This window comes from Schistocerca gregaria, chromosome 5, assembly GCF_023897955.1.
Source record: "Schistocerca gregaria isolate iqSchGreg1 chromosome 5, iqSchGreg1.2, whole genome shotgun sequence".
In the NCBI taxonomy this organism is placed as follows: Eukaryota; Metazoa; Arthropoda; class Insecta; order Orthoptera; family Acrididae; genus Schistocerca; species Schistocerca gregaria.
The window spans coordinates 185,878,828-185,901,448 of NC_064924.1; the positions used below are offsets into that span (position 1 = coordinate 185,878,828).

The 22,621-nt window shown below is 45.6% G+C and overlaps 1 protein-coding gene across 1 annotated transcript; it reads left to right on the forward strand.

The window, feature by feature from the left end:
• The first annotated feature begins 248 nt into the window (after nucleotides 1-248).
• LOC126272942 (trypsin alpha-4-like) lies at nucleotides 249-15,250 on the forward strand. The gene is made up of 2 exons (XM_049976241.1): nucleotides 249-656; nucleotides 14,649-15,250. Exons 1-2 carry the CDS (start codon nucleotides 282-284, stop codon nucleotides 15,045-15,047), a joined length of 774 nt encoding a protein of 257 aa, XP_049832198.1. The 5' UTR covers nucleotides 249-281; the 3' UTR covers nucleotides 15,048-15,250.
• The last annotated feature ends 7,371 nt before the right edge of the window (nucleotides 15,251-22,621 follow it).

The following is a 22,621-nucleotide window of genomic DNA, read 5'->3' on the forward strand; positions in this document are numbered from 1 at the left end:
TTCGAATGCCTTCTAAAGACTGACGACCTCAGTCCAATAGTGCTTAGAGCCATTTTAACCGTTTTGCTTTCTAAACGCGAACTGCTCGTCATCTAGGATAAGGTCATACTACCTGTTTTTCAAAACTGTGGGCCACTCTCCGAGAGATAAAACGCAGCAAGTAGCCACTTCTTGGGCGTCATGATAGCAGATCTTAGCCGAGCAGTTTGGAGGACGGAGATAACAGTACGAAGCGAGCAGACATATACGACTTGCTCGCTCACTGGGACGTGAGACCGGCAATGACAGGCATCCAGCTGGCCGCGCTGTGGCTGCTGGTGACTGCGCAGCTGCAGCTGGTGGCGCCGCGGGCGCTGCGCCTGCAAACGCGGGACCACGGCCGCATCGTCGGCGGCTCCGAAGCCACTATCGAGGACTTCCCGTGGACGCTGGCCCTGCTCTACGCCGGCGGACAATCGTGCGGGGCCTCCATAATCGGCTCCCAGTGGGCGCTGACCGCAGCCCACTGCTTCGTGTTCCCGCAGGTCGAGGTCTACAGCGTGCGCGCCGGCTCCTCCAGCCGCGGCAGCGGCGGCACCGTGCTGTACCTGGCCGAGCTCTACGAACATGAACTACACGACGACACCTCTGGCGACTACGACATCACAGTCATACGGGTGAGTGATCGTTAACAACGCTAATGAGACGTCACGTAAGTCCGTATACCTATTTTTAATTTTTTTTTTTTTTTTTTTTTACTGAAAGCGGCTAGTTTCGGACCACTACGTCCATTTTGAAACCATGGCCTGCAAAACATTTTATGTTGCATAGGTAAAATAACAAGGTACTTCCACAATTCTACATATCTACATCTACATGATTACTCTCCAATTCACATTTAAGTGCTTGGCAGAGGGTTCATCGAACCACAATCATACTATCTCTCTACCATTCCACTCCCGAACAGCGCGCGGGAAAAACGAACACATAAACCATTCTGTTCGTTCTCTGATTTCTCTTATTTTATTTTTATGATCATTCCTACCTATGTAGGTTGGGCTCAACAAAATATTTTCGCAGTCGGAAGAGAACGTTGGTGACTGAAATTTCGTAAATAGACCTCGCTGCGACGAAGAAAGTCTTTGCCTTAATGACTTCCATTCCAACTCGCGTATCATATCTGCCACACTCTCTCCCCTATTACGTGATAATACAAAACGAGCTACCCTTTTTTGCACCCTTTCGATGTCCTCCGTCAATCCCACCTGGTAAGGATCCCACGCCGCGCAGCAATATTCTTACAGAGGACGAACGAGTGTAGTGTAAGCTGTCTCTTTAGTGGACTTGTTTATCGTGTAATCGAATTCCTACGGATTCCATGTGGGTCACCTCACACTTTCCGTTATTTAGCGTCAACTGCCGCCTGCCACACCATACAGCAATCTTTTCTAAATCACTTTGCAACTGATACTGGTCTTCGGATGACCTTACTAGACGGTAAATTACAGCATCATCTGCGAACAACCTAAGAGAATTGCTAAGATTGTCACCCATGTCATTTATATGGATTAGGAACAGCAGAGGACCCAGGACGGTTCCCTGGGGTACACCTGATATCACTTCAGTTTCACTCGATGATTTGCCGTCTGTTACTACGAACTGCAACCTTCCTGACAGGAAATCACGAATCCAGTCGCACAACTGAGACGATACCCCGTAGGCCCGCAGCTTGATTAGAAGTCGCTTGTGAGGAACGGTGTCAAAAACTTTCCGGAAATCTAGAAATACGGAATCAAATTGAGATCCCCTGTCGATAGCGGCCATTACTTCGTACGAATAAAGAGGTACCTGCGTTGCACAAGTACTATGTTTTCTGAAACCATGCTGATTACGTATCAACAGATTGTTCCCTTCGAGGTGATTCATAATATTTGAATACAGTATATACTCCGAAACCCTACTGCAAACCGATGTCAATGATATAGGTCTGTAGTTCGATGGATTACTCCTACAACCCTTCTTAAACACTGGTGCGACCTGCGCAAGTTTCCAATCTGTAGGTACAGATCTATCGGTAGTAGAGCGATTGTGTATGTTTGCTAAGCAGGGAGCTATTCTATCAGCGTAATCTGAAAGGAACCTAATCGGTATACAATCTGGACTTGAAGACTTGCCCATATCAAGCGATTTGAGTTGCTTTGCAACCCCTAAGATATCTACTTCTAGCTAGCAGCCGTTCGTGTTTCAAATTCGTCATCCCTGGTGAAGGAATTTCGGAAAACTATGTTCAATATCTCCGTTTTAGCGGCACAGTCGTCGGTAACAGTACCATCGGCACTGCGCAGCGAAGGTATTGACTGCGTCTTGCCGCTTGTGTACTTTACATACGACCAGAATTTCTTCGGATTTTTCGTTGTGGAACCTATTAAAGGCACCTCACATTGAAGTCCGTGCCAAATTTCACGCGTCTGTAAATTTTAGCCAACATATAAGTTGAACGTTACATAAAGCATTATAAATCGCACTGATCAACCACAACATTATATTTTACACAGAGTACGCGAAGGAACTTGCCCCTCTTCTTGCAGCGGTGTACCGTAGGTCTCTAGAAGAGCGTAGCGTTCCAAAGGATTGGAAAAGGGCACAGGTCATCCCTGTTTTCAAGAAGGGACGTCGAACAGATGTGCACAACTATAGTCGTATATCTCTAACGTCGATCAGTTGTGGAATTTTGGAACACGTTTTATGTTCGAGTATAACGACTTTTCTGGAAACTAGAAATCTTCTCTGCAGGAATCAGCATGGGTTTCGAAAAAGACGATCGTGTGAAACCCAGCTCGCGCTATTCGTCCACGAGACTCAGAGGGCCTTAGACACGGCTTCACAGGTAGATGCCGTGTTTCTTGACTTCCGCAAGGCGTTTGACACAGTTCCCCACAGTCGTTTAGTGAACAAAGTAAGAGCATACGGACTATCAGATCAATTGTGTGATTGGATTGAGGAGTTCCTAGATAACAGAACGCAGCATGTCATTCTCAATGGAGAGAAGTCTTCCGAAGTGAGAGTGATTTCAGGTGTGCCGCAGGGGAGTGTCTCAGGACCGTTGCTATTCACAATATACATAAATGACCTTGTGGATGACATCGGGAGTTCACTAAGGCTTTTTGCGGATGATGGTATATCGATAGGTTGTAAAAATGGAAAATTGTACTGAAATGCAGGAGGATCTGCAGTGAATTGACGGATGGTGCAGGGAATGGCAATTGAATCTCAATGTAGACAAGTGTAATGTGCTGCGAATACATAGAAAGAAAGATCCCATATCATTTAGCTACAATATAGCAGGTCAGCAACTGGAAGCCGTTGATTCCTTAAATTATCTGGGAGTACACATTAGGAGTGATTTGAAACGGAATTATCGTATAAAGTTGATCGTCGGTAAAGCAGATGCCAGACTGAGATTCATTGGAAGAATCCTAAGGAAAAGCAATCCGAAAACAAAGGACGTAGATTACAGTACGCTTGTTCGCCGACTGCTTGAATACTGCTCAGCAGTGTGAGATCCGTACCAGTTAAGGTTGATAAAAGAGATAAGATCCAACGGAGAGCAGCGTGCTTCGTTACAGGATCAGTTAGTAATCGCGAAAGCGTTACGGAGATGATAGATAAACTCCAGTGGAAGACTCTGCAGGTGAGACGCTCAGTAGCTCGGTACGGGCTTTTGTTGAAGTTTCGAGAACATACCTTCACCGAGGAGTCAAGCAGTATATTGCTCCCTCCTACGTATATCTCGCGAAGAGACCATAAGGATAAAATCAGAGAGATTAGAGCCCACACAGAGGCATACTGACAATCCTTCTTTCCACGAACAATACCAGACTGGAATAGAAGAGAGAACCGATAGAGGTACTCAAGGTACCCTCCGCCACACACCGTCAGGTGGCTTGCGGAGTATGGATGTAGATGTAGATGTAGACCCACTTAACAGGCGGTATGTCCACTTTTGGCACGGAAGCTATGGGGCCTTGGGACGTCGCCCGAGGGAGCTGGCAGCACATCTACATACCTAAGTCACTTCATTCCGGGAGGCGATGAGTTCTGACCCTCCGTTCAATCACATTCCCTATGTGTTGTTCGGTTTGTGGGGGTGTTGAACTGCGCAGTTATCAGCGCTAGTACAAAGTCCTAATCTTTACAAAGTCACTTTCACGAATGATGATGAAATGACGACGACAACAAAAGCACCCAGTCCCCCTGCAGAGAAAATTCGCAACCCGGCCTTGAATCGAACGCAGGACCCCGTGATACGGAAGCAGCAGCGCTAGCCACTACACCATGAGCTGCGGACACATCCCATATGAGTTCGATCTGGTTTGGATCTGGCGAGTTAGCAGGCCAGTACACTATTTGGAAATCGCCGTTGTGTTCCTCTAACCACTCCATCACACTCCTGTCCTCGTGAAGTGCCGCATTACCTTTTGAAAAATGCCACTGCCGTCCGCAATCATGATCGTCATGAAGGTGCATGCAGTGTACGATACTCCTTGGGCATCATGGTGCCTTGTACGAGCTCTGCTAGCTCCACTGTTGCCCACGTGAATGTTCGCTGGAGCGTAATGGAACCGCCGCCAGCTTGTCTCGGTCCCGAAGTACTGATGCCAACGAAGTGTTCCCCTGCACGACGACGGATTCAGGCTCTCCCGTCGGCATGATGAAGGGGGTATCTGTATTCATCAGACCATGCAAGGCCCTGCTACTTCTCCGCTGTCCCCTCCCGGTGGTCATGTACCCATTTCGGTCGTTTGTGCCGATGTAATGGTGTTAAAATTGGCACATGCATGGGTCATGAGCTATGGAGGCCCATCGTTATGAGTATTCGGTGTACTGTGTGTTCCGACACACTTGTACTCTGTGAAAAGCTAAGGTCAGATGTTGCTCCCGCCACAGTTCAGTGCGACATCTATAGTGAGTGGTGGCCGCCGGATGTGGCTTCACCTTGGTTTCGACAAGTGTTGGAGAACTCACCATGGCATTCCTTCAACACCCGACAAATTGTGCAGATGCCGAAATGCCCGTGCCGAATCTTTCGGCCATCACAATTTGCACTCTGTCATGCTGAGGTATACTGCGCGTTATCCCCATTCTACACACGGATAGCACGATCACTGATACTACATGCGCCGTGCGTGCGTCTGACTAGCAGTCATTCCTTGTCATGTGTCGCTGCTGTCGACTGGATGGGTTTATACACTCCTGGAAATGGAAAAAAGAACACACTGACACCGGTGTGTCATACCCACCATACTTGCTCCGGACACTGCGAGAGGGCTGTACAAGCATTTATCACACGCACGGCACAGCGGACACACCAGGAACCGCGGTGTTGGCCGTCGAATGGCGCTAGCTACGCAGCATTTGTTCACCGCCGCCGTCAGTGTCAGCCAGTTTGCCGTGGCATACGGAGCTCCATCGCAGTCTTTAACACTGGTAGCATGCCGCGACAGCGTGGACGTGAACCGTATGTGCAGTTGACGGACTTTGAGCGAGGGCGTATAGTGGGCATGCGGGAAGCCGGGTGGACGTACCGCCGAATTGCTCAACACGTGGGGCGTGAGGTCTCCACAGTACATCGATGTTGTCGCCAGTGGTCGGCGGAAGCTGCACGTGCCCGTCGACCTGGTACCGGACCGTAGCGACGCACGGATGCACGCCAAGACGGTAGGATCCTACGCAGTGCCGTAGGGGACCGCACCGCCATTTCCCAGCAAATTAGGGACACGGTTGCTCCTGGGGTATCGGCGAGGACCATTCGCAACCGTCTCCATGAAGCTGGGCTACGGTCCCGCACACCGTTAGGCCGTCTTCCGCTCACGCCCCAACATCGTGCAGCCCGCCTCTAGTGGTGTCGCGACAGGCGTGAATGGAGGGATGAATGGAGACGTGTCGTCTTCAGCGATGAGAGTCGCTTCTGCCTTGGTCGTATGCATGTTTGGCGCCGTGCAGGTGAGCGCCACAATCAGGACTGCATACGACCGAGGCACACAGGGCCAACACCCGGCATCATGGTGTGGGGAGCGATCTCCTACACTGGCCGTACACCTCTGGTGATCGTCGAGGGGACACTGAATAGTGCACGGTACATCCAAACCGTCATCGAACCCATAGTTCTACCATTCCTAGACCGGCAAGGGAACTTGCTGTTCCAACAGGACAATGCACGTCCGCATGTATCCCGTGCCACCCAACGTGCTCTAGAAGGTGTAAGTCAACTACCCTGGCCAGCAAGATCTCCGGATCTGTCGCCTATTGAGCATGTTTGGGACTGGATAAAGCATCGTCTCACGCGGTCTGCACGTCCAGCACGAACGCTGGTCCAACTGAGGCGCCAGGTGGAAATGGCATGGCAAGCAGTTCACCGGACTACATCCAGCATCTCTACGATCGTCTCCATGGGTGAATAGCAGCCTTCATTGCTGCGAAAGGTGGATATACACTGTACTAGTGCCGACATTGTGCATGCTCTGTTGCCTGTGTCTATGTGCCTGTGGTTCTGTCAGTGTGATCATGTGATGTATCTGACCCCAGGAATGTGTCAATAAAGTTTCCCCTTCCTGGGATAATGAATTCACGGTGTTCTTATTTCAATTTCCAGGAGTGTATAACAGGTCGGAGTTCATAATGATCTCGCTGATCAGTGTGTGAATACTGACCAGTTCCTAACAATGGGCCTCCGCAGCGCAAGATCCGTGGATGTGCCAATATGAACACCAGGCCATCTACTATTAAAATTGGCAAGTGACCATCGACCCTGGACGTTGGAGCTGTGTCAGTGTTTTGCATTGTCTGATGAATCCCGATACCATCTTTATCTTGTCGATGAGAATGCGCGGAACCGCCGTCGTCCACGGAAACAGCTCTTTAACACCTGCGGGATAGAGACAAGCTGGCGGCGGCTCGATTATACTCTGAGGAACATTCGCATGGGCATTCATAGGTCCACTGGGGCTCGTGGAAAGACCATGGAGGCCACGGAGTATCATACACATGTTGCAGACCACGTAAACCCCTTCATGGCGATCATGTTTCCCGAGAGCAATGACATATTTTAGCAAGATTGTGCGCTATGTCACAAGACGAGGAATATGATGGAGTGGTTCTAGGAACACGGTGACGGGTTCAAATTGATGTTCTGGCACACAAAGTCACCAGAACTGGTCCTGATCGATCACATGTGGGATGTGATTAAACGTGGCGTCAGAGCTCATTGCTCCCCTCCCCGGAATTTTCAAGAATTATGTGACGTGGGTGCAGGTGTTTTGCCAACAAACTTCAGTGACGTACCAGTGACCATACCACGACGCGAAGCAGCTGTTATTCGCGCCAAAGGTGGACATACCGTCTATTAGTTTGGTCAGTGTATTTACAATGAAAACTTAATTTTTTACTGCCGTATGTAACTGTAAACAAGAATCCGTGCATTTTCCATGATAATTACAATCAAGGGAATTTTATATTTATATGATGTCGGTATTCGAACTGAATGGAGAAACTAAAATGACCGAAACAAGACGTGAAACAGCAACTACCAGTCTTGAGTGCTAACGACTTTTTTCGATCATCATGTACTTCACTCTCCACGGAAATTCTCTTTGCACTTGCACCTTCCTTTAGAAGCTGAGAAGGGCATGTTATCGAACCTAGGCCCACCCACATGGCAGGTAAGCATCCTGCTCTGTGTCACACTGCCCGTAAAAACATCGGTCTTACTTTATTGTATTAAAGACGCTTGAAAATCCTCAAAGTTGATTTTCTCCAGAACTTTTGAGAGTCCAAACGAACTGTTTTGCGAACTTCATATTTTTGTTCTGAACTTTACGTACCGTCAGCATAAAAAAATGGAAAATTTCGGTTACCATGTGGTCTCCTTGTCAGAGAGAACGATGACAAGATATCTATATGCACTCAGTAATATTGTTATATTTTAATACAGGGATTGTTACTGAAGCAGATTGCTTACAAAACAGAAATTTCATACGAGTAGTTGTACCTCGTTTGACGTATGTACCGTGAGACTGATCGTATAGAATCCTCAGTGAAAGCGGCTCAGATACGTAACTAACATTATTACGGAGAAGGTCATTTTACAAACAAACATCAAAGCTGTAAGTCAAACATCCAAATTTTGGTGTCATTTAAGGCATTTACTAGCAAAGAAACCATGCTTCTCCAATGACCTATGTCGCGTATAAGATTAAAAGTATTTGTCTCACATTTTTCCTTATTAGACTGATTTCGGAAGATCTCTTGTTATTTTACAGGCAAAATTACGCATTACACATTACGCATGCAGTAGCATTGTTACATTTCGGTACGATATTGCAGTTACTGTGTTGTTCAGTATTAAGATGCCATATTCCATCGGACATGCAGTCTGCATTCGTTGTGAAATGTATGAAATGTTTTCGTAATTGCGAGTATGGACATCAATTGTATAATAGAATGACACCGATAAAAGTTTGTGCCGGAGCGGGACTCGAGGACGCATTTGCCACTTATCATATGCGGTCGCTTTACTATTAAGCTATCTGAACAGGCGACCTGACCCTAAATTCCATACGCCGTCAGCCATGTGTCTACGGCCAGCACTCGTACATCTATTATGTATACTGCCGTGCAGGGGAGACATTTTATTTGAAAGTCGCATGCTCACTGTCGGCTGATAAATACGATACAGCGTTATTCGACGGGACTTCCATTTCTAAAACCAGCCTTTCGTCTCTCACTTGATGATGTTTTTGCAGTCTGCTGCCAAAGAGTCATTCTCATTACAGCCGTAATCTGGTTACAGTCCTATCCCTTGGGTTCCACCTGTGTGGTCTGGCCACATGCAAAACATCGGACAACCGACCCCTTGAAACGCAGCTACTTGAACGGTGAACAGCCGGCCATATAGCCTTAGCTTTCACCTTCTAGTCTTCATTACCTCGATTAACTGCAAAAGATACGTGCCCACCGACAACCAGGTGTTCACTGCTGATAGCTAATTGGAGATTTTGTTAAGATATGAGTGACAAGCAAACTCCTAAGAGAACCAGTCGGTGCTGCGTGTGCTGATTCCAAGACCCCAAGAACCTTATTCATTTATTTTTCTCGTTGCTTTTTGTTCTAATAAATTGTGTTCTGAGTTCGCCTCTCAACATTCCGATGTTTTGCACTCATCCACAGAAGGGAAACCCTTTGGTCTCATTAATATTAATCATGCCTAGCACCCAGCAAAAAAAAAAAAAAAAAAAAGATTATCATGCTGTAATTTAGGGATTTATTGTTTTACTTAGTATTCTCCCTGAAATTCCTTTTGTATACCTATCAACTTTTTGATGATTACTTTCTGTGCGTCTCATTACCACTACCTTTCCTCCAGTTACAACATTAATGCATTTCTAAATGATGATGTCATTACGTCAACTTGTCGAAGCCTTCCTTAGCCTTCCTTATATGTTGTTACACCATCAATACTGTGTTACTGGTTCTAATTGGGATTTTCTCCCGAGTCTTCCTTCCACGTTCTATATCACGAGGACGAGATATGCAACACTCGCGATTGCATTGTACAATATGTATAATTTATGGGGGGGGGGGGGTGTATTTTGGTGTTGTTAGTAATTTGTTAGCTTCCAATAACAACTTTGGCTAGTAGCAGCTTACAGTTGTTCAACATTTTTCCGTAAAATACGTAAAAGTAGGAGAGAATGGGTGTTCCCGCTGATATTCTCCCCCCCTCCCCCCCCCCTGCATGTGGATTTCAGCTTTGGGATCAGAGTTCTTATCTCAATCAGTTCTTTCTTAGTTTTGCATTATTTAAAGATTTTGCCAGAATGAAAGGCGTGTAGAGACGAATGGGTGTGAGGTGAGGTTGTTGATACAACGAGACTAGAGGTCACGTTGTTTTTGGTGTCACAACTTCATAGTCAATGTGCAAGTAGTTATCACGTCATACAATATTGTCAAGCGGAAACAGCCACAAGAAGTAACACACACACATATGAGCGTGAATCACATAACGTGCGAGGAGTATGGTACGAGACACTAAGATCGATCGTGGTAGCGTGTTGGAGAGCCAAAGTTGAGGCTGCCGGTCACAGGAAGTGGGAAATCCGGGTTCTAGTCCCAGCCTGGTACGAATTTTCATGTTTTTCTAGTAAATGATACAGCTGACGAATCGTCATATTCGCCATTTACGCATAAATTTCAAGTACCTGTTAGAAATGACATTTAACTAAATAGAAAGATGGGGTGTGTAACAGCTTGCTTGCGTCATTTTGTTTAAATTGTTGCCCTTTTGCCCTGTGATATTAAATAAAGAGACACAGTAGTTTTTAACATTTCCCTGTGATATCAAATTTAGGGACTCGGTTATTTTCAAAATTGGAACTGGTCATCGGTATACCTATCTCTACCGACATCATCGTCCCTTATACTAAATCAACACATCTATTGAAATAGTTGTTTTCACAAAACAAAGTAGATGAAACAAAGATTTACCATTTAATAAATGAGTATGGTTGGTGGGTTTGCAGTATAATGGTATTTATCTGTCTCTTCCCTGTTGAGATAGGATCAAAAAATGGCTCTGAGCAGTATGGGACTTAATTTCTGAGGTCATCAGTCCCCTAGAACTTAGAAATGCTTAAATCTAACTAACCTAAGGACATCACACACATCCATGCCCAAGGCAGGATTCGAATCTGCGACCGTAGCGGTCGCGCGGTTCCTGACTGTAGCTCCTAGAACCTCTCGGCCATCCAGGCCGGCCGAGATAGGTGTTTCTATCTCTCTGTCACGGTAGAAAACTTCCACGCTCAGATAACCTGCAAATATAAAACTGTACTTTGGAATGTCCATTGAGGAATGTAATAAGCTATTGTGAAATATGAGGAAGGATTTACATTTAACTTCTAATGCGCGTAAGTTACAGATGATATTATGGCTGGTACTGAATATGTGTGTGCTGAGTAACGGATACCTATTTGAGGAAAAAAGGTTGCTCTGGGTGTTTGTACAGATTGCAGGTGTGTTTCAACTTGTGACCTTTCCATTGACCACAATGACCTTGAGTACGGAACCACAATGACCTTGAGTACGGATTGTTTGCGTCTTCAGTCCGAAGATTGGTTCGATGTAGCTCTCTATACTAATCTATCCAGTGAAACCCTCTTCATCTCTGTCTGACAGCTGCAACCTGCATCAACTTAAAGATTTTTACTAGTCAGGTCTAGGTATCATACTATCATACGACTTACCACCCTACACTTCCCTCTCTAACCAAGTTGACTGTTCCTCGATTTCTCGTGACGCGTCCCTACCAATCAATCACGAAGAGAAACAACACAGTTTTCTCTCCAGCTACGCTGGACATAGGGAAGACACACGACACAGATCTGTAAGTCCACAGTAGTGGTGGTTAGTTGAGAAAACCTTGCCGAAACACATGTGCTACAAAGTGCCACTGTTTTCTGCGCATGTACCCCAACATCAGTATGGGATATGATCACAATGAGAACGTACACAGGCCGCAAAACGTGTTGGCATACTCTGTACCAGGTGGTCGAGCAGCTGCTGGGGTACAGCCTCCCATTGTTGCACCAGTGCATTTCGGAGCTCCTGAAGTGTCGTAGGGATACGTCGACCGAGAGCATACCAGACGTAGTCGATGGGGTTTAGGTCTGAAGAATAGGCAGGCCACTCCTTTCGCCTGATATCTTTTGTTTCAAGGTGCTCCTCCACGATGGCAGCTCTGTAGCGCCGTGCGTTATCATCCATCAGGAGGAAGGTGAGACCCACTGCACTCCTGAAAAGGCGGACATGCTGGTGCTAAATGGCATACCGATACACCTGACATGTTCCTCTGTCAGACGTGCAGGTTTGTACGTGCGCCAATCATAATCCCACCCCACACCATCAAACCACGACCTCCATACAGGTCCCTTCCAAAGACATTAAGGGGTTGGTATCTGGTAACTGACCTTACGACTTATCTTAGAATAAAGATTAAGGAAAGGCAAAAAATGGTTCAAATGGCTCTGAGCACTATGTAACTTAACATCTTAAGTCACCATTCCCCTAGAACTTAGAACTACTTAAACCTAACTAACCTAAGGACATCACACCTGCGACCGTAAGGAAAGGCAAACCTACGTTTCTAGCATTTGTAGACTTAGGGAAAGCATTTGACAATATTGACTGGAATACTCTCTTTCAAATTATAAAGGTGGTAGGGTTAAAATACAGGGAGCGAAAGGCTATTTACAAATTGTACAGAAAACAGATGGCAGTTGTGGGAGTCGAGGGGCTTGAAAGGGAGGCAGTGGTTGGGAAGGGAGTGAGACAGGGTTGTACCTCTCCCCAATGTTATTCAATGTGTATATTGAGCATGCAGTAAAGGAAACAAAAGAAAAGTTCGGAGTAGGTATTAAAATCCATGGAGGAGAAATAAAAACTTTGAGGTTCGCAAATGACATTGTAATTCTGTCAGAGACAGCAAAGGACTTAGAAGAGCAGTTGAACGGAATGGACAGTGTCTTGAAAGGAGTATATAAGATGAACATCAACAAAAGCAAGACAAGATAATGGAACGTAGTCGAATTAAGTCGAATGATGCTGAGGGAATTAGATTAGGAAATGGGACACTTAAAGTAGTAAATGAATTTTGCTATTTGGGGAGCAACATAACTGATGATGGTCGAAGTAGAGAGGATATAAAATGTAGACTGGCAATGGCAAGGAAAGCGTTTGTGAAGGAGAGAAATTTGTTAACATGGAGTACAGATTTAAGTGTCAGGAAGTCGTTTTCGAAAGTATTCGTGTGGAGCGTAGCCATGTATGGAAGTGAAACAAGGACGATAAATAGTGTGGACAAGAAGAGAATAGAAGCTTTCGAAATGTAGTGCTACAGAATAATGCTGAAGATTAGATTGGTTGATCACATAACTAATGAGGAGGCATTGAATAGAATTGGGGAGAAAAGGAATTGGTGGCACAACTTGGTGAGAAGAAGGGATCGATTAGTAGGGCATGTTCTGAGGCATCAAGAGATCACAAATTTAGCATTGGAGGGCACCGGTGAGGGTAAAAATCGTAGAGGGAGACCAAGAGATGAATATACTAAACAGATTCAGAAGGATATAGGTTGCAGTAGGTACTGGGAGATGAAGAAACTTGCACAGGATAGGATAGCATGGAGAGCTGCAACAAGCCAGTCGCAGGACAGAAGACCACGACGACAACAACATGTCGTTTCTGGTTCACGTCAGATGAAAACCCGGCGAGAATCTCTGTTCCGACTATATTTGGACCCGACCGTGAACATAACCTGGGACCACTGTTCCAATGACCATGTACTGTGATCTTGACACCAGGCTTTAAGGGCTCTCCTGTGACCAGGGGTCACTGGAATGCATCTTGCAGGTCTGCGGACGAATAAACAATATCTGTTCAGTCTTATGTAGACTGTATGTCTGGAGACAACTGTTCCAGTGGCGGCGCTAAGGTCCCGAGCAAGGCTACCTGCAGTACACCGTGGCCGTTTGTGAGCACTAATGGTGATATCGATGTTCTTGTGGTGTTGTACACTTGGACGTCCCGTACTATGGCGCCTGGACACGTTTCCTGTCTTCTGGGGTCGTTGTCATAATCTTGAGATCACACTTTGTGGCACACGGTGCTAAGACCGGCTGTGTTAGATCAGCCTCCAGTCGCCCTAGTATTCTGCCCCTCTGAACATCATCAATATGTATTCTTTGAGCCATTTTCAACACAAGCACTCACTATTAGCAGGTCAGGAAACGTCTGCTCACTTACTCGCTGAACCGTACTCTTCACATGCACCAACACACCTCTGCTTATGTGGACTGCTGCCAGCGCCACAGTGTAACGACCACAGGTCAAATGCACAACACTGTCGTACCCCGAGATGATTTATAGCTGCAAACCGCCCACCAGACCGTTGTTTCACCATGTATCACCATTATCCTTAATTTATGAGCATGATTGTATAATGCCTCTGAGCGCTATGGGACTAAACGTCTAAGGCATCAGTCCCCTAGAACTTAGAACTGTTTATACCTAACTAACCTAAGGACATCACACATCCATGCCCGAGGCAGGATTCGAACCCGCGAATGTAGTGGTCGCGCGGTTCCAGACTGAAGCGCCTAGAACCGCTCGGCCACACCGGCCGGCCATTATTGTATATTCAAGACTGTATCCACCACATTGAAATAATCTTCCATGTAGTTTAGCGTCTCTGAAAGCAATATAATATCTTCTGATCTCGTGGAAACTTTCATTTCTGTTCCCTGAAGTTTCATTCATTACCAGATAGTGTCCCTTGGCGTTCTTTACTGCTTAATTTACAGATTGAATGAGATGAGGGATTAAATTACAATTACCGTCTCCATTACTTCGCTGTTACTGTTTCGTCTTTATGTCCTCCGATTCATAACTGCGGTCTGGATTCTGTACAGGTAAGAGACTAACTTTCCGTCTCCGTGTGTTATCGCTGCTACCTTCTGTATTTCAAAGAATGTATCCCTATCGACATTGATTACATCTAGAAACGCAATAAACATAGCATCGTCTTTCTTCTGTCCAGCTAACGCTTAATTTTGCAGACTGCCGATCCGTTCCCACTGGGCACCAACGTGGCTGTCGCGAACCTTCCAGAGGACGGGTACGACCCTCCAGCCGGCCTCGCGGTCACAGTGACCGGTTGGGGAGACACGGAGACGGGCGACACACCGGACACGCTGCGCAAAGTGGACATCAGCGTCATGGACCGCTCCGCCTGCGACGGTATTTCGCCCATCGGTCGCGAAGTGACCCCGCGCATGCTGTGCGCCGGTGAGGCAGGCAAGAGCGTGTGCTACGGGGACTCCGGGAGTCCACTCGTAAGCGGCAGCACGCAGGTGGGCATAGCGTCGTGGGGGAGTAACGACTGCGAGGCTGCGGGCGCTGTCTACGTCAACGTGGGCAACTTGCGCTCCTGGATTACCAGTATCTCTGGCGTCTGACAGCCTGAACAGATCACTTCGAAACTGACCCAGTCAGAGCAGTAGCTTCGGGGGTTCGCTCTCACATACTGAAATATAACTGAAACAAAACAATGGTTTTCGACAGAAACCATTTCTTTGTCAAATTTGTTACACTAACAAATGAACAAACACTAAGCTGTTTTGTTACCTGATCATGTTAGTAAACTATCTTCTGTTGTGGATTTTTCGTAACTAAAACTGTACCCGAAGTCTGTTCTACTGTACTGTATTGAAATGTTCGGATGTCCATCAAGAGAATCCCAATTCTTGACTTCCACAATAATTTCTAGTTTTGTCCTAGTCACGCTAGAACGTGAGCGAGATAGGACGCCCGATACCATTACAGGAAGTGTCCTTGGTACCACGAGCCATCTGCAGCTTCAAATATGGGATCAGTATCGATTACTGAAGCAAAGTCGATGGCGACACCCAGCAAGAGACTCTGTCACATTAACCTAAAATTATACCACGTAAATTCTATTTCTTTGTACGTAAGACATTGCTGACTGCTAGCTGAGTTCATAGATACCACAGAACCCTTCTAAAATTATATTTTATAATTGCTGTAGTAAATGTGTATTACCATTGGTGATACCAATTAAATGATCAACCCGTATTTTGTTACTGAACTATCTGTAGCAAATAAAGACCACAAACATTTGGCTAATTCTAAAATTGTATCGCGTAACATAAAAGTAAGCCTGGCTGCAGTATCAAAATTCAGTTAAACGACTAGTTTCAAGAGTAATAATCATTCAGCTGATGGAAGACACTAGATAATGTTTTGCATCTTCAAACCAAGCGCTTCAGCTGCATTAATATAACTCATATATGTTAATAATGATACAGTATTAAAATCTCCTTTCTTTCTCTTTTTGGTTATCTGTCTTCTGACTGTTTTGATGCTGCCCGCCACGAATTCCTCTTCTGTGCTAACCTCTTCGTCTCAGAGTAGCACTTGCAACCTACGTCCTAAATTATGTGCTGGAAGTATTCCTACCTCTGTCGTCCTCCACAGTTTCTGCCCTCTACAGCTCCCTCTAGTACCATGGAAGTCATTCCCTCACGTCTTAACAGATGTCCTACCATCCTGTCCCTTCTCTTTAATAGTGTTTCTCACATGTTCCTTTCCTCTCCGATTCTGCGCAGAACCTCCTCATTCCTTCCCTTATCAGTCCACCTAATATTCAACATTCTCAAATGCTTCGGTTCTCTTGTGTCCCGGTTTTCCCACATTCCATGTTTCACTGCCTATACAATGCTGTACTCCAGATGTACATTTTCAGAAATTTCTTCCTCTAATTAAGGCCGATATTTGATATTAGTAGAATTCTCTTGGCCAGGAATGCCCTTTTTGCCGTTGCTAGTCTGCTTTTGATGTCCTCCGTGCTCGACCCGACATTGGTTATTTTACTGCCTAGACAGCAGCATTCCTTGACTTCATCTACTACGTGAACATCAATACTGATGTTAAGTTTTTCGCTCTTCTCATTTCTACTACTTCTCATTACCTTCTTCTTATTCCGATTTACTCTGTCCATACTGTGTACTCATTAGACTGTCCACTCCGTTCAGCATATCATGTAAATCTTATTCACTTTCACTGAAGATAGCAGTGTCATCAGTAAACTATAACACTGATATCCTTTCACCTTGAATTTTAATTCCTTTCCTAAACCTTTCTTTTATTTGCATCATTGCTTCCTCAATATACTGACTGAACAGTAGGTGCGGAAGGCTACATCGTTGTCTTACACTCTTTTTAATACCAGAACTTGTGTGTTGATCGTCCACTCTTATTATTCCGTCTTGTCTGTCTCCTCAACTACGGAAATATTGCAAAAACTCAAAGACCAATTACGGAGTCAGCGCAGAAATCCCCTTAAGACGAGACATGTTACACAAATTTTCACAATCATTTTAAAATTCATAAAAATTAGATTTTATTTTCTCAAGACCTCAGAACGGGTTACACAGGGTATTTTAAATTGCTTCAGAATTCCTAAAATACTTTATTTATAAGTGAGGATAACTTCACATGTACAACTCGGTGTAGATATTGAGATTTATGTGAAACAGAATCCTCCACTCACAAATAAATTTTTCACCCTGTGATTTGTACCGTAGGGTATTGTTTTATTTAAATTAACAGATCATATCTGATGGCTTATAGTTAGATAGCCTTTCCCGTGTTCATACTGTGTGTCTTCCTTCTACTGAATGGTTATACTTTGGTTCCATTATGACGATCCAGTGCAGCAAGGCGATACAGACGGAGGACACGGTGAATGGTTTCCTTCTGCGCTACCAGTAAATTCTTTATCGATTGTTAAATTTTAACGTATTAGCGAAAGGATCCACTTCAACATCGTTGGAACGAAATTTCTTTATCTTTTGCATTCTTTGAGACATTTAAGTGAATTTTCTTTACTCGTGTTTTCTGGTAAATTATTTCTGAGTATATTTTGATGAAAAAATATACAGATCAAAGTTTGATATTTGTCGTCGGTGCGGTTGGTGACGCTTGACGGAATAGGTAAGTTAATATTCTCACATACATAAAATATTTTGTAACAGATTGTGGGACTTCGTAAATGCAGGTTAACTCTTAAGAAAATAAACAGCTAACGACAGAACACTAATGCCGCCCGATCGTGGCATCATGAAACGAATCTCCTCCATATCAGTTAAAACACACCAAAATGGATAAAATAATGTCAGTTAACACAGCCAAAAAGAACTGCCACAATATAATTAGTATGTAAGGGATAATCGGTGCTTACATCTCAGTTAAAACACACCAAAATGGAGAAAATAATGTCACTTAACACAACCAAAAAGCACTACCATAATATAATTAGTATGTAAGGGATAATGGGTTTTTTATTTACTGGAATAAAAATGGTTTTAATTTAAATACATTATTATTCACAAAACTGATGTAGTACAATGAACTTACATCGATGTCAGTCGACGTCCATAAAGGGATGAAAGATAATTGAAGAACAATCTAAGATCGATTCCCTGTCTTATAAATAAATTTCACTTGGAAGGGTAATTAGTATAACATTTACTTTACTTTAATAATATGACATTACACTACACATATTCTGCATCGCAATAATATTCGAAATGAGAGGAATTACGGCGAAGAAACACTCTACTGCCTTCTTGAATGTAGGAGGCACTGTTATGTCACTTCTGACATTAAATTACTCTTAATTCCCTGGAATAGTAGAGAGATAGTATGACTGTGGTTCGATGAACCCTCTGCCAAGCACTTAAATGTGAATTGCAGAGTAGTCATGTAGATGTAGGTACAAGTGTTGGCGCAGGATTTTAAAACTGCACACTGCATATTGCTGTTTGTTCTAACATATTCTTAAATATATCATATATCATTCTTAAGTATACCATATAACATATTTTTAAGTATACCATATAAAATTCTGCTGAATCGAAGTTTTGTTAAGTTCCATTGTAGTCAGGTATTCTTGGCTGTAGATTTATATTGTCGTTTAAAAGTTTGTGACGAACATGATCATTTTGACATCAGATAAAGAGTGATTATACAGTATCCTTAAATATTCTATCATATCTCATTGCTTAGGACTAGATCTGACATATTACTACTCTACTTAGTCGAAATTCGAAGGAAGCCTGATCTAAAATTTGGACAGAGTCTTCAGACTTTATCATTATTATTGTGTGTAAAATATACATGTGATACATAACAGTAATTGTATGTCACATGGGATTTATGGATTAATTACTCATATACACTCCTGGAAATTGAAATAAGAACAACGTGAATTCATTGTCCCAGGAAGGGGAAACTTTATTGACACATTCCTGGGGTCATATACATCACATGATCACACTGACAGAACCACAGGCACATAGACACAGGCAACAGAGCATGCACAATGTCGGCGCTAGTACAGTGTATATCCACCTTTCGCAGCAATGCAGGCTGCTATTCTCCCATGGAGACGATCATAGAGATGCTGGATGTAGTCCTGTGGAACGGCTTGCCATGCCATTTCCACCTGGCGCCTCAGTTGGACCAGTGTTCATGCTGGACGTGCAGACCGCGTGAGACGACGCTTCATCCAGTCCCAAACATGCTCAATGGGGGACAGATCCGGAGATCTTGCTGGCCAGGGTAGTTGACTTATACCTTCTAGAGTACGTTGGGTGGCACGGGATACATGCAGACGTGCATTGTCCTGTTGGAACAGCAAGTTCCCTTTCCGGTCTAGGAATGGTAGAACGATGGGTTCGATGACGGTTTGGATGTACCGTGCACTATTCAGTGTCCCCTCGACGATCACCAGAGATGTACGGCCAGTGTAGGAGATCGCTCCCCACACCACGATGCCGGGTGTTGGCCCTGCGTGCCTCGGTCGTATGCAGTCCTGATTGTAGCGCTCACCTGCACGGCGCCAAACACGCATACGACCATCATTGGCACCAAGGCAGAAGCGACTCTCATCGCTGAAGACGACACGTCTCCATTCGGCCCTCCATTCTGAGCAGCATTTGTGCACCGCCGCCGTCAGTGTAAGCCAGTTTGCCGTGGCATACGGAGCTCCATCGCAGTCTTTAACACTGGTAGCATGCCGCGACAGCGTGGACGTGAACCGTATGTGCAGTTGACGGACTTTGAGCGAGGTCATATAGTGGGCATGCGGGAGGCCGGGTGGACGTACCGCCGAATTGCTCAACACGTGGGGCGTGAGGTCTCCACAGAACATCGATGTTGTCGCCAGTCGTCGGCGGAAGGTCCACGTGCCCGTCGACCTGGGACCGGACCGCATAGACGCACTAATGCACGCCAAGATCGTAGGATCCTACGCAGTGCCGTAGGAGACCGCACCGCCACTTCCCAGCAAATTAGGGACACTGTTGCTCCTGGGGTATCGGCGAGGACTATTCGCAACCGTCTTCATGAAGCTGGTCTACGGTCCCGCACACCGTTAGGCCGTCTTCCGCTCACGCCCCAACATCGTGCAGCCCGCCTCCAGTGGTGTCGCGACAGGCGTGAATGGAGGGACGAGTGGAGACGTGTCGTCTTCAGCGATGACAGTCGCTTCTGCCTTGGTGCCAATGATGGTCGCATGCGTGTTTGGCGCCGTGCAGGTGAGCGCCACAATCAGGACTGCATACGACCGAGGCACACAGGGCCAACACCCGGTATCATGGTGTGGGGTGCGATCTCCTACACTGGCCGTACACCTCTGGTGATCGTCAAGGGGACACTGAATAGTGCACGGTACATCCAAACCGTCATCGAACCCATCGTTCTACCATTCCTAGACCGGCAAGGGAACTTGCTGTTCCAACAGGACAATGCACGTCCGCATGTATCCCGTGCCACCCAACGTGCTCTGGAAGGCGTAAGTCAACTACCCTGGCCAGCAAGATCTCCGGATCTGTCCACCATTGAGCATGTTTGGGACAGGATGAAGCGTCGTCTCACGCGGTCTGCACGTCCAGCACGAACGCTGGTCCAACTGAGGCGCCAGGTGGAAATGGCATGGCAAGTCGTTCCACAGGACTACATCCAGCATCTCTACGATCGTCTCCATGGGAGAATAGCAGCCTGCATTGCTGCGAAAGGTGGATATACATTGTACTGGTGCCGACATTGTGCATGCTCATTTGCCTGTGTCTATGTGCCTGTGGTTCTGTCAGTGTGGTCATGTGATGTATCTGACCGCAGGAATGTGTCAATAATGTTTCCCCTTCCTGGGACAATGAATTCACGGAGTTCTTATTTCAATTTCCAGGAGTGTATTTGATGACAGGACAATGGCTGGAGAGGATGGGGCCGTGATCAGCAGGACAATGGTTCTGCACATGATTAGAGCTCTAAGGATAGATCGGTTGTATCCCAAAGAGACGTCGCGAAGCTCATCAAAGATTAAAACATGAAAAGCTTACGGTGGCGTCAGTAATAGTAATATAAAACTTACGTTACTTCATTCTGAAATGAAATCTTTTTAGTATATACATAAAGTATATTGTATATATATAAGTCTACTGAACTTATGTCCGGAAAAACTTGGTTTCCGTGCTAGTGACCATTTATTCAGCCATACATTGTTACAGAGACTGCGGTCTAAGACGCACTGTACCACGCAGCCACAGAAAAATGGTTCAAATGGTTCGGAGCACTATGGGACTTAACATCTTAGGTCATCAGTCCCCTATAAATATTTAAACCTAACTAACCTAAGGACATCACACACATCCATACCCGAGGCAGGATTCGAACCTCCGACCGTAGCAGTCCCGCGGTTCCGGACTGCAGCACTTTGAACCTCAAGGCCACCGCGGTTGGCACGCAGCCACAGATACAGTACGTGTGGAGAGTGGTTTCCATGTGCCTCAAATCTTGCGTGTGCCCGCCGTAGATTTTCTGCCTCACACGTTCACATCGGCCAGGCTGAATCCAGAAAGAGGCTGCTTGAATGTACTGCTCCAGTGTCTCCACATCTGGAATGGGCTCTTCAATACACGGTATTTCTTAGACGGCCTCATAACCAGAAATGTTACAGTTTGAGATCCGGTAAATGAGCAGGCCCTGCAACTGAACCGCTTCGTCCGGTACATCGACCAGGGAAGACACGATTCAGATGCGTTAACGGCAAAGTGGGCTGGAGCACCAGCATGTGGCAGCCACATAGCCCTGCAAATCATCAATGTCACTTCTTCCAGCAAGGGAGGCAAAGTCATCCGCAAGAAACGCCTATAATTTCGACGCATTAGGTGACGTCGGAAGAAGACTGGTCCCAAAATACGGTCGTCAATTATCCGGCCCACAAATTTTATCTGCACCCATTCTGATACTTCGCTTTCTACATAATATCCCACAAATGACTGTTATGAAAGCTGACGGTACCACTCCGCGTAAAGGTTGAAGATACCACTCCACGTAAAGGTGGCCACATCAGTGTATAGAATGAATAACAAATATCCCGGTGAAGCAACCAGTGGAAAAACTGCTCCCGATTTGGAGAGTCTGACGCTAGTTAGCCCTGCACACGCCCAAGCCCTGAACATGCTGTATGTGATAAGGGTAGTAACAAGTGTCATGGAGAATGTTCCACACGGTTGTCTGGCTTACCCTGTACTGGCGGGCCAACTGATTGGTAGTGACACGGCGGTTGCCTTCCACATTGTTAATCGCCTTTGTTCCATATCCGATGTCCAGACATTTCAGGTGCGACCTTCATCATATCCTGCTTCCTAAAGCGACCATGTCTCAGACAAACGGCGAAATGCTGTTGCAGACCTTGAATGCTTTGGTTGTTGTAGGCGGTGATGGGTCTTGTGGCCTGCCACCAGTTGCCATTTGTCATGTCGGCAAGCTCTCTCTCTGAATACTGATCCATTGTGAACAACGCTCTATCACGTCCCCTTCAAGGTGAGTCATCAAGAGAAGTGGATCGGGCACAACATTACCAATTACTGTGGGAGACGAGGGTGCCACAGCATAACGTATGAGGAACAATACCACCCTCTGGGAGAAAACCGTGGATACTGTA

Coding starts and splice junctions, on each gene's coding strand:
- LOC126272942 (XM_049976241.1), top strand. CDS start 282: ATGACAGGCATCCAGCTGGCCGCGCTGTGGCTGCTGGTGACTGCGCAG. Junction 657..14,648: donor ACGACATCACAGTCATACGG/GTGAGTGATCGT, acceptor TTAATTTTGCAG/ACTGCCGATCCGTTCCCACT.